Here is a 12,346-nt window from a genome sequence, read left to right on the forward strand (position 1 = left end):
TCGCATTCTTTTTTTTATAGCAATCATTCAATACATGCAGTATCATTATCATTGTCTCCAGGACAAACATGTGTGCATACGCACTTAAAGTACACGCGGCCCATACTTGACATAGCTATAAGCGCACATACGAGAGGAAACGCTTCCATCTAGTCTGCCTATAATACTCATCCAACCTATGCTCCTGATCTATAAAGTCATCCTCCGAAATCTTGTCTTCCCACAGATTCATTACATGCTATCATTTGCTCATTAATAAAGGAGAAATAACTACGTAAACCAAGAAGTGATATACTTACAGATCGCACGATACGTGTACCATAGGTAGTTTTGTAGCCAAAGTACAAAACAATAATCAATGGAATACCGATGCAACTCCTGAAGAAATTCTCGGCAGATGGCGTGGCTGTGATTGGTGAGGCAGAAACATAAATATGACAACCCAGCATGAAAATCAGGGAAATCTGTAAACGGTTTGGTAAGTCAAAGGTACTCCGGAGTAATCACTTGAACGAGGCAAAAACACTTACGAATCCAAAAAGTGGATATACTGGGCGCCACAAAGCCTCATAAACATATTTTCGCCCAAAGATGTTGATGTTCTGTGCCTTGATACCCGCACGCCAGCGCCAGTTTGCGAAAATTATAGTTGGCCAACAGGTGAGGAAAGCAATACCAGACAGGGAGGTGAACCTATCTAGTTAGTTAAAGATTCTTATAAAGAAGATGCTGGTATACCATTCAAAGGCGTTTGTAGCAGAAGATGTGCAGTTCAAATACGAGAGTCCAACAGCGATGACCGCTGTCACCAAGATAGCCCGCATACTTTTTTTTTTTTTAAGAAATATCAGTATATATCGGTTCCCGCTTTCAGGAGGATTACTTACGGTCTCCCATGTCTATCAACCTTCTCGAATCCCCAATATTTACCCAATAACCCAATTTGTGACATGTTGCATAATACGCGAGAGGCAGTATAAATACTGACACTCCCAACGCTACAGACACACAAGAGGACTATTACATTGAGAATATCAGGCAGGACCTTGATACCTGCATTACTGATGGCAATCACAAATGGCGAAGAGTCCACCGAACTTCCTCCACTTCCACCCAAGAGTCTTGGATCACTTGCGGACACCACAAAGGTGAGAAACAAGATGGTTACCACGTAAAAAAAGACGATACGAAACATCAAGGTGCGAACAGCCCGAGGCATCGCAATACGAGGCTGCCGTGTCTCGCCCCCAGCAATACCAGCGACTTCAGTACCGCCACATGAGAATGCTGCTGTGACAAAAACACTCGATAAACCTACAAAGTGTCAGAATGCTTCAGTACTATTTCGACGGAATGAGCACATACCTTTGAAGCCATTGAGAAGAGCACCGGGATCTACCCAGTATTCTCCGTCATGTCTCTGCCCTTCTGGGCCTCCGCCTCCCATGATAACCCATATGACAATTAGGAACATTACGATAGAAATAACCTTCAAAGAAGATACCCAAAACTAGTAAAGTTCATAAGTTATTACATAATTTCAATCAGTTAATATGCCTCATTCATACCTCTATTTCACCAAATACCCTCACAGGACATATGTGAATGCACACCATAATAATGTTAAATACAGTAATCAAGATGGCTGCATTTCCGGGGCTAGAACTCCAATCTGGCGGAAGCCAGTAACCAACGAGGATTCTAGCCGCGGTTGCTTCTGTACCGAAAGCGCCGATCCAGCATGCCCAATACCTAAATCGACTGTTAGCGTTGGATACTCAATGCCGAGGAGTCCACATGATTGGCTCGTTCCAAGCCTGAAGGGACGGAGATTCTTCAATGTTCGTTATAGAGCTGATTTTGAGACAAGTCTCGGAGAAAGAGTGCAGCAAGCTGAGGGGAAATTCGAGACAAAGCTAAAGTTACTTACATTATTCCTATCGTGAATCCCCAAGCAGGATCAATATATCTGGAAGCATATGTAACAAAACTTCCAGACGTTGGATACAATGTTGCCATCTCGCAGAGACATTCTGTATCTATTAGCTACTTGAAAGAGCTATCAGGCTCGAGGTATTCCAAGGTGACATACGCATCATAGTTGTCAACACTGCACCGAGCCATGAGAATGAAACGACCAGAGCCAAAGGCCCGCCGGTTCTCAAGGCTTGTCCAGATCCAATAAACAATCCTGTACCAATGCTGGAAGCGATTGCTAACATTTGCAAGTGACGAGCATCCAGTGCTCGTTGTAACTGTGGTGCCGCGGCGTCGCCATCATCTGCTGCCTTTTCCTGGGCTCTAACCGGATCAATGACATAACCGACTGCTTCATCTCTTGCGACCTCTTCATTCTTGTTATTTGAAGACATCGTGAGATTGTGGTTGTGGTTGAAAGTGGAGTCGTAAATGAGATTATGGGTAAAGGCCAGAAAGCTCAATTTAAATGGGAAGAATACATATACTTTGAGCTTCGGTAGTTCGGTTATAATTCTTCAGCTGTAACAGTAAAAGGACTACGTAAAAATGTCTCCAAAAAGGAAAATTCTTATCACTTGCAGGGCTTCCTCGGACTGCTGACCGAATATCATACCCGCGCCGAGAAAGTGTGCGTATCTTCCTGCCTAGTTAGACAGAGAAGTCCGGTAGCCCAGCAAGATCCATCGTAGTCTTTATCTAATATTTCCTCTCGTAAACAGGAGACCTTCTCGGTGCCTATCTCGATGATCTGTTCAGGGGCGGTGTGCTACCTATATCTTGCTACAGTCGGCTACGTATCAACTACTTCACATCTGGTGGCGCCTCCCGATATCGGTGCATAAAGCTTAAATTCACGACATGTTATCGGGTAACAGCTAACTCCCGCAGTCGTGTATAAGAACACGAATTTATATAATATAAATGAGTAGTGTTTAATATTTACTTTCCGATAAGTACATGTATGCTTGATCTGAAGAATAGCAAAACATTTTTTCAATGTAGCAGTGAAACACCAAGATGTGATCACATACAAGGATTGTGATACCCCGTGGGGAAATTTCCAAATTCTCCGGTCAGTTGTTGACGTCTGTATGATTAATGGGCTTTGAGGACTTTGGTGTTAATATTTGCTCCGAAAGAGGAAAAGTTCTTCTGCTGTATTACATGCACTACTCCATTTTTAGTGTGGTGTACCTACATTACCGTACTAACACAGTTTTAACTGTTGTTACGCACGCCGAGCACCAATCAATAACTTACCAACACCATACAAAACATAGATGCAGGACTCTGCAAGGCCAAGTCGAAACTGCTTGATTGTCCTCTGCCGGTTACACGTGCTGGATATTGGTAAAGTCTTATATAAAAACCTCTAAAACTGTACTAGCAGTACGACAAAGATGAGATGAAACCAGCGTTGGTCGGTTAGGGCATATTGCGGAGAATCCCCAATGCTTCAACATCATCAGATAGCGGGTAGTACCTACTCGTTTGATCCAACTTCTCGGTACCAGAAAATTGATCTCCCGTCTCCTTGGGGGTAGAATTGTAACCGCCGAATGCGGGGATCTACATGGACTTATCCAATGTTGCCGGATGTAGGTTAGCGGTAAATAGTTAGCCCACGGTGGATCATACGATATCACCCGCAGTATTTTATAATCAAGCACCTATCAAGAATCGACATTTGCTGATAATCTAAGGGAAATCATGGACTCAACCCTACACCAGTCGTTGAACGTAAGGTGGAATGCAGTGTTGTACCGGATAATTACCTACATATATGGTTTAATAGATCGTCTGACTGTGGTGACCACGTCAAACGAGCGAGAACGAGGGGAAGGCTTGATATCCACATATATCAAATGCGAAAGATGTTATTATTTGTTTCTTGTACTCGCACTGTGGTACATCCGTAACTTCTTTGGTCGAATTTATCATCAGTAGGTACTTGCATGTCCAAACCCTTGTTTCCCAGGTGCATACAGTCAAATCGCTGTGTGTAAAGTACCAGTACATAGGTTCTATTACCTGACAGGGACGAAAACTGCAGTAATAGATGGTCGTGATCATGATTTTCCTATAGGATATGTACATATACCTTCCCTCTTCCGGCGTTGAGTACATACTATCACAGCGTCATGCGCGACTGGAAGAATTTCTATAGGTGCACCCATTCTCACCTGAAGAGCTCTCGATCAGAATTACATGTGAGCGGGGTATGCAATTTGAGGTGCGGGGCAGAGGCGGTGACAATGCAAATCAAATATCTGTCAGCATAAGCTTATATAAATACGAAGAAAAAAGCACAAATACCAGAGTTGATAAACTCGGCACGGAGAAAACGGATGAGAAATCGGAGCGGAGTCGGAGTGATGAATACCCGGGGTGTGTCATTTCGGGACAGATCCCTGCAGTCAATAGACCAGGAGGGCGCTTCGCAGCAACAGAAAAACGCGTGGCCTAACCGTCTTCGCTGCTAGTGGGAAAAATCTTTCTGGAATTTTTTCTTATTCGCTCTTCTTGGCAAGACGAGACTAGATGTGGGCCTGAGTTCTTGTACCACCACAATTTTTTTGGCGAACAGTCAGTTATGACGGAGCCGTTGGAAAACACAGACGCGCCAGATGCGAGTATGTATGCGGAGTTCCACAAATCACGCGAGCATGTGCGAGGAGCTGCCATGGCTGCAGTGCATGCAGGTATCTATGATGGAGTTGGAGAGGAAACGGCACTCTGAGGGGAGTGCTCTGTCTGTTCCTGAGTGACATAGGTCCTGCTTCAAAGTGCTTAAGAGGTAACGGGTTTAGGTCCGTGAAGACGACTTCGATAGAGCTGACCTATGTTTCTGTTAGATCTGGAAATAAAGACAGCTCTTGGGGGGGTTTTGTAGGGATAAGAAGGCTCGACCTATCTGCACTATCCATGTGTGGGGGGGGGGGGGGGGGGGGGGATTGTGAAATGCCAGGGATAGCGAATGAGCTAATGGCTCGCGGGGGTTGTTGTGTTGCAACTTTCAAGCGGTAGGCGGTTGCGGTGTGTAAGCAAGTCGAACAACAGAGGCAGCACAAGGGAAGAAAGGTACTTAGTCTCTGTACCTTCCTTCGCCTTTCAATCTTCCTTCGCCCCGTCAAGTCTACCGCACTGCCTCTCGTGAACATCTTAGAAGTCGAAGAGGGTTTGCGCTAGCAGTCTTCTTACCTCTCTTCGCCTTTAAATCTCCTGCCGGACCTTCCTGACGTCAAGTAGCGTTCGCACCAACTCATTCTATTCCCAGTGCCAGTGCTTGCCTCCAATAACTACTCGACATCTGCTCGGCTCTATAGATCCTTCGCAGTTTCCTGTTAAGATGAAGTCTCCACGATCGAAACTGTTCCCGGCGATGCTTGATACCCATTCCACGACATTCACCAAGCAAAATCTAATGGGATGGCCCTCGATGCCTGGCTTTAATCGTATGCGAAGGAAGTTTGGGTCCCGAATGAGGAGTGGACAATCTCCAGGTTCCAATCTCGCGACTCTTCAGACGTCATGGGATCCGTCAGATACCCTCCGTTCACTCAGAGCCCACAAATGGTCTTTTTGGGACGGCCAATACCTCATTCTCGCTATCTTTGGCATATTCTGTTTATCTATTATCGAACACCCCGGACCGCTCGTCAAAACCTTAATATCGACCTTAATAATATTGTCCTTAATTTTACCCATTACTAGACAGTTCTTTCTGCCCTTTCTACCCATCGCAAGTTGGTTGGTTTTGTTCTACTCCTGCAGGTATGTCATAACCGGCCTCATCCCATTTTAATGATTATCACGTGAACGGAACCCGGTTTTCCCGTGCTCACCAACCAAGCATGAATTTTCCCGCTCACATCACATCATTGTTGCAGATTTATCCCAGCAGAATACCGCCCACCCATTTGGGTTCGTGTCTTACCTGCCCTCGAGAACATAATCTATGGTGCAAACCTAAGCAATATCTTGTCGAAAAACACCAACGCTTTCCTCGATGTATTGGCCTGGCTACCATATGGAATAATTCACTTTGCCGCGCCTTTTATTTGCTCCATCGTTCTCTTCATTTTTGCAGCTCCAGGAACTTTGCCGGTATTTTCTCGCAGTTTTGGTTACATGAACATCATTGGCGTCTTGATCCAAATTTTGTTTCCATGTGCACCGCCTTGGTACGAGAATCTTTATGGACTTGCTCCAGCAAATTACTCCATGTCTGGGTCTCCAGCCGGTCTTGCTAGGATTGATCAGCTTTTCGGCGTTGATCTATACACGTCAACGTTCACAGCCTCGCCCATGGTTTTTGGGGCTATGCCATCCCTGCACGCTGGATCGGCTACTATTGAGGCTTTATTTTTGAGCCACGTTTTTCCCCGTGGAAAATGGATCTTTTACGGCTATACCTTGTGGATTTGGTGGGCCACTCTTTATCTCCAGCACCACTATGCTGTTGACTTGATTGCTGGAAGTTTCTGTAAGTTTTATTTATTCTGCATCTTTCACCAGCAAAACTAACAATTTGACAGTGGCCGCTGCAACCTTTTATGTCGCAAAGACCAAGTTCTTGGCAAGGCTTCAGCCTGACAAGGAGTTCCGCTGGGATTACGATTTCCTCGAAATTGGAAACAGTTATTCCCACAATTACTCTTATGCCTTGAACGACTTTGACGGTGACTACCATTCCGAGGATGACGAGTGGACTATGGGATCTTCATCATCCATTTCTTCAGGCTCTCGTAGCCCAATTGAAGATACCCAGTCTGTATGGGAGTCTGGAAGCGAAACCCTGGCTGGACAATCCGACACTGAAACAATGGATGTATAATCGACCACTGCCGCATATCTGGCTTTATTGCTACCGGATGCGGTCGTTTTTTTCAACGCTGTATCGAGTACGAAACGTGGAGTAATAATTGCGAAAAGAGATACCCTATTGCACAATCAACGGCTGCAGTATTGTTACGAAACCGGATTTGGCAGTTTAATGTTTTTAACTTATTTTTACCCCTTCTTTTTTCTTTTGTAATTTACGATTCATGGCGATCATGGGACTGGTGTTTGGGAAGTTTCCCCTTGTTTTCTTTTTCACTTCTGGCTTTTTGTTTCATTGATACCCTTTCTGAGGGGGAGAATATCTAATGACTAAACCACCGTACATAATTATATCGTACGGTGCGATATACCCTTATATGGAGTTGGGAGAAGACGGGTGTAATCCATAATGATGCGGAGGCTGATTAACTTTTTTCTTTGCCGCCCCTGCTTGTTGACTTTTCTTTGCTATTTATGGGTGTTTAATACCTTCTCATTCGCTTCTGATTTGTATTTTTTATTCTTACTCTCGCTATTCGGCTTTGTTTTCGTCATGGGTTGGGGAAGGGTTGTTATAGACTGGCGTTATTTTTGGTCAGTTTTTTCCGTTCGTTCTTTGGTATCTTCATTGTTACCACGATTTGGCGCGGGGCTTTAGGCCAATGTGTTGGAAGGATATATAATCGTATTTAGCGGTCTTTGGGCAGATGGTGAAGGCTAGGTCGACCTATTTCTTGAGGGACCTGCTCTAATGCTTATTGGTTGGGAACTAGGGGATTCATTTGGGCCGGACAATAATAGTGACTGCTCTACTCATCAATAGCGTATATCTTTAATGTAGGAGGAGTCATCATTTAATGAGTTGAAAAGGAATGCTAAAAAATTTAATGTTCTTATTTGCTTTCTCAAAAAAATGGATATATGATCATTGGCCTTTTATGAGAATGCTGGCATCTCATAGTGATATTGATGGCCAGTGATTAATCTAATCCATATTATGATCGTGGTTTTCAGAAGTGACATCATGCTTTGAGCCTGGGATCACCTGTTTTGTCTCGCCGCAATATGCATCTATGATATCATGGTTTCCTTGTCTCATATGCACTGATGCACTGCGAGTGACAGCGGCATGAAGCTCTAGCTAGAGTAGGCCTAAATATTATCATCACGGGAAAACCCAGACACGGTAGGGTAACTATCTTATATCTGACCACAAGTTCAGGTTTTGAGCATACATAAGCCAAGGTTTACTATTTGCTAGTGTCTACCATCGCTACAGTCCCCCAACCCAAAGCCTAAGTCCTTCTATAGGGCCTGTTCCGAATTTTAGATCAAAAATGTCTCATCAACACCAATATCACCTTCAAACGACACTCCTCCTCCTCGGTCTACCCCCGAAATCGTTTGTTGGCATCGATCTAGCCTCATTCAATTCAACCGACCGCTTCCAAGGAATAAAATACATACCACCGGGACTCCATTTCGTTTATTTTTCTCCTCAGGGTGATATGTCACTACGATCCGGCTTCTGGTTCAAAGCTGCGGACGCTGGCCAACACTCTGTCATCATCACAAAATATGATGCAGCTTCAGAAAAACTCCTCGAGGAGTCAGATATGGGTGTCGATGAGGTACTACGGATTAGAGCAAACCTAGCACAATTATATGGGGAATCCCTGACAGTATACCGACAGCCAGCTAAAGATGGGAAAGAAGGGTCAACCCGGCCAGATGCAGAGCAATGGGAAGCATTGAGTGAACATATAGACGAAGCTTTGTTGTTACGGTGTTTGGGAACGGGGTTGAAGTGCAGTAGCGTTTCAAGTTCAAAAATGGACAGGGATAAGGAGGAGGAGAAGTTGATGGAATTATTGAAGGGCGATGATGTGGTTGCAGAAATCGAATGGACGCCTGTAGACCTGAAACGCACCTGGCCCGAAGATGCCATTGGGAGAGACAGGACCATCATGGCCAAAGATAGATCTTGGGCATTGGGCGATATTGTTGGGAAGCTGGGTATTAGCGGTGGAGACGGGGAGAAACAGATGTTGGGGGAAATACAACTGGCCTTCTTGATGGCTGTTACACTGGGGTGCTACTCGGCCATGGAACAGTGGAGAAGATTGTTAGGGTTAACTCTAACATGTAAAACCGCAATTTTCGGAGAGCAGAAAGAATTTTTTGAGAAATTGATGGAAGTTCTTCTGACACAAATGGAGTATGTTGATGAGGTGTTTCTGGCACAATTTGTGGGAGGCGGGGAAGGAGAAGATAGTTGGTTGGCCAAGCTTTTACGAGGGTTTGGGAAAGGCCTCGCCGAGATTATTGACGACGATGCAGAACAAGGGAATGGGAAGGCCAAGGTTAGAAAAAGCGACACCCTTGAGCAGTATAAAGAAATTGAGTCGCTAGTCATGAAGAAGTTTGACTGGGCACTGGATGTCAAGGACGTAGTGAGAAGGGGAATGGTCCAAACTGAAGAAGGAGAAATGGTGGAACTTGAAATGGTGGGCCTAGAGGAAGATGACGAGTCTGGGGAGTACGCACCCGTTATTGTGGAGGAATATATCGAAGGAGATTCTGCAGAGGTGGAGATGACACCTGTACCATGGCCCCAATAGATAATATTAACTGCAGCTAAGGTCACATCAGAAATCGATGCATGATTGCATATTCTTCTTCTCTATCTCCTGCGATATGTGCCTTCTAGACCACAGCCTTACGTGTACTCCGCCTCAGTGCTTTGTTGTGCATGCCAGTGTATAGTACAACCGACTTCCCGTGCCCTTGTACTCTACTCTCCCATCGTGCCCTTACAGCTGCGAATCACCGCTTCGTTCTTGGCACCTGTCAGTTTCGCTTCGCTACTTTGCAATTTGCCTTACTATATATTTGGCATGATGCGTGTGTATGTATGTGTCACGAGATAAAATACATAGTCTCTTATCGATATCTAATGCACTCTTGGTAAATGCCTCGACAGTCTGAATAAAAACAGTCCCGAGTTAACATCGTATTTGGAGGTATCTCCGAGTAGACCGCCAATGGGTTCGTACAGTGATATATGCTGGGGAACCAATGCAGATATATTACCAAATTGTAGATTTGTTAGTAACAAACTCTAATAACAAATAAATTCATACCTACATATTGTATGTACATAGGTGGGTATCCATGTATGGTCAAGGGCTATCAAAATGTTTTCTCCTAAAACGATCATTGCATCTAAGATGATGGTCCGTATTATACTTTCTCGGGGTTTAGCAATACTGGGGATTTAAATATGCCTTTGCTCTAAACCGATTGGTTCTGTGCTTAAAGTCAATGCACGCATTAATAATTTACTACATGTAGTCATTCCATCAACTCTTAAATTAATGTTATCCGGTCACGGGCGTGGTGTACCTATAGATCTAGGAACGATATCAACGACACCAGATCTTGAGGCGGCTATCAGAATTTTAAACATTTGTCTTCTCCTAAAACGACCATTACTTATCAAACTTACAACTATCATTTGTGCATAGAACATATTATTTAAGCTTTCTCGGTAGCTATCTAAGATTGAGTTTATCTAGATTTCAAGATGCCTTTAAGGTGCGCATTGATGCCTCCCTCGTAGCTCGATCATTACCCTTTACCCATATTACTTACATACATCCGACGACGGACATGATCGAGCCTATACATACGCAAAGAAATTGGAAAGCACATTAACTTCATATCTCAAGACTCCAAGGTACTTTGTTTCCAACTGCGCAGGTCCCGATAATCATTCTTTCTTCGAGGTTCTTAGCACAATTAAATTGCAAAGCAATTAATGCGTGACTTGAACTTGTATTTTGAAGGTATCACAACACTCACGATATTGTTTATATGTCGTACAACAGCAAGGATCACTGATCTTCATTGGCTCAGTGCCAAGAAGTTATGTACCAGCTTCTTTAGAACGTTTAGTTACATCACCCCCCGACAAACATCAACTTCACTTGTCTACCTTAAGCTTCACCCAAAGATGTGTCCCACCTTACAAAGCGATTCCCCCCTTCATACCGAATATGAGCCTCTCCCGAGCTCAGTCTGGTCCCTCGGTGTCCACGACGCACATTGCCACCCCACAGACACAATGGCTACAACCCACGCCATACCTGCCATGAAAGCCTCTGGGATCATAGTCATGGGAACCCGTATATCAGACCAACCACTCGTTGCCGAACTTTCCACAAAATATGGAGTGTATGACCCCAAAGTTCCTGAGGAGAATAGGGGCAAAGTGATACCAAGCTTTGGCTACCATCCTTGGTTTTCGTATCTGATATGGGATGACTCCCGTGAGGACCTTCAGAAGCTCTCGGTAGAAGACCGCAAAGCTGCGCACTACCAGAGAGCACTGACGTCTAATCCACCCAATGAGCTTATTGCTGGCCTACCAGAGCCCAAGAAGCTCTCTGAGGTTATGAGTGAGCTCCGAGGGAATCTAGAACGATTCCCAATGGCTCTGGTGGGAGAAATTGGACTCGACAGAGGGTTTAGAATACCATTCCCGAATGATGAGTTACACGAACCTGCTCAAGTCAATCATGACGATGAAGAGCAGGACGGGAAGAGGTTGAGCCCCCATAAGATTTCGATGGAGCATCAGAAGCGGGTGTTTGTAGCACAACTTAAGCTGGCTGGAGAGCTGCAGAGAGCTGTTAGTGTGCATGGAGTTCAATGTCACGGTGCGCTGTTTGACACTTTCAGAGAGCTCTGGAAGGGCCATGAGCTTATTGTTGAGAGTCGCAAAGAGATGAAACGCCGAAGAAGGAAGGGACAAGATGGACATCAATATCTTCCTGATTTTGGTGACGATGAAGAGGATAGTAGTGACAACAACGAGGATGAAGATGATGAGTTTGCGGGGGAGGGCGATGAGGACTATGCTTGGCTCCGGCCCAAGAAGAGTCAACCAGCACCACGAACTACTAGTCAAAAGCCGTTTCCCCCTAGAGTATGCCTTCACTCGTTCTCTGCACCTCCGCAGACGCTGCAACAGTATCTTACCCCGCCGTCAGCGAAGCATCGTTATCCTTCACAAGTCTACTTCTCATTCTCAACTACAATAAATGCCAGGCCTGTCAAAGGTCATGTTGGTAAGATCATGGAGACAATTAGCGGGGCGCCTGAAGACAGGGTCTTGGTGGAGAGTGACTTGCATACAGCAGGCGAAGACATGGATAAGGCATTGGAGGGTGCTGTAAGGCTGATAGCAGGCGTTAGAGGGTTGCAGCTTGTTGATTGTGCTAGAAAGCTCAGCGATAACTGGAAGGAGTTTGTGTTTGGGCCGAGTGATAACAATGGAGTTGTCAGTAGAAATTGATTGAGCTTGTTATGGATTATAGTCCGATCAGCCTGGTAGAATATGATATCTAAAATAAATGTGAGTTGCACTGTAATATGTACATGTAGATACAATGTGGAAAAGGGGGTAGGCTTTTTACAACAATAGCATAGAATGCGGGAGGAGCATTAAGGGCCTTCTTTCCAGGTTCTAGCTCGATTT

The 12,346-nt window shown here is 44.7% G+C and overlaps 4 protein-coding genes across 4 annotated transcripts; 3 read left to right on the forward strand and 1 right to left on the reverse strand.

The window, feature by feature from the left end:
• Positions 1–115: 115 nt before the first annotated feature.
• H6S33_009187 (uncharacterized protein) lies at positions 116–2,372 on the reverse strand (the record flags this gene model as incomplete). Its single annotated transcript, XM_044840555.1, has 9 exons — positions 116–238; positions 300–464; positions 531–693; positions 739–825; positions 888–1,314; positions 1,366–1,510; positions 1,569–1,752; positions 1,931–2,033; positions 2,093–2,372. The coding sequence occupies 9 exons, from the start codon at positions 2,370–2,372 to the stop codon at positions 116–118; spliced, it is 1,677 nt and encodes a 558-aa protein (XP_044698002.1).
• Positions 2,373–6,204: 3,832 nt separating this feature from the next.
• Positions 6,205–6,817, forward strand: H6S33_009188 (uncharacterized protein; the record flags this gene model as incomplete). Its single annotated transcript, XM_044840556.1, has 2 exons — positions 6,205–6,466; positions 6,519–6,817. 2 exons carry the CDS (start codon positions 6,205–6,207, stop codon positions 6,815–6,817), a joined length of 561 nt encoding a protein of 186 aa, XP_044698003.1.
• A 1,324-nt stretch (positions 6,818–8,141) lies between these two features.
• On the forward strand, positions 8,142–9,425 carry H6S33_009189 (uncharacterized protein; the record flags this gene model as incomplete). Its single annotated transcript, XM_044840557.1, has 1 exon — positions 8,142–9,425. One exon carries the CDS (start codon positions 8,142–8,144, stop codon positions 9,423–9,425), a length of 1,284 nt encoding a protein of 427 aa, XP_044698004.1.
• Positions 9,426–10,819: 1,394 nt separating this feature from the next.
• On the forward strand, positions 10,820–12,163 carry H6S33_009190 (uncharacterized protein; the record flags this gene model as incomplete). The annotated part of the gene is made up of 1 exon (XM_044840558.1): positions 10,820–12,163. One exon carries the CDS (start codon positions 10,820–10,822, stop codon positions 12,161–12,163), a length of 1,344 nt encoding a protein of 447 aa, XP_044698005.1.
• Between the last annotated feature and the right edge of the window lie 183 nt (positions 12,164–12,346).

The sequence above is a fragment of the Morchella sextelata genome, assembly GCF_020137385.1.
Source record: "Morchella sextelata strain SCLS chromosome Unknown scls_3, whole genome shotgun sequence".
Classification (NCBI taxonomy): domain Eukaryota; kingdom Fungi; phylum Ascomycota; class Pezizomycetes; order Pezizales; family Morchellaceae; genus Morchella; species Morchella sextelata.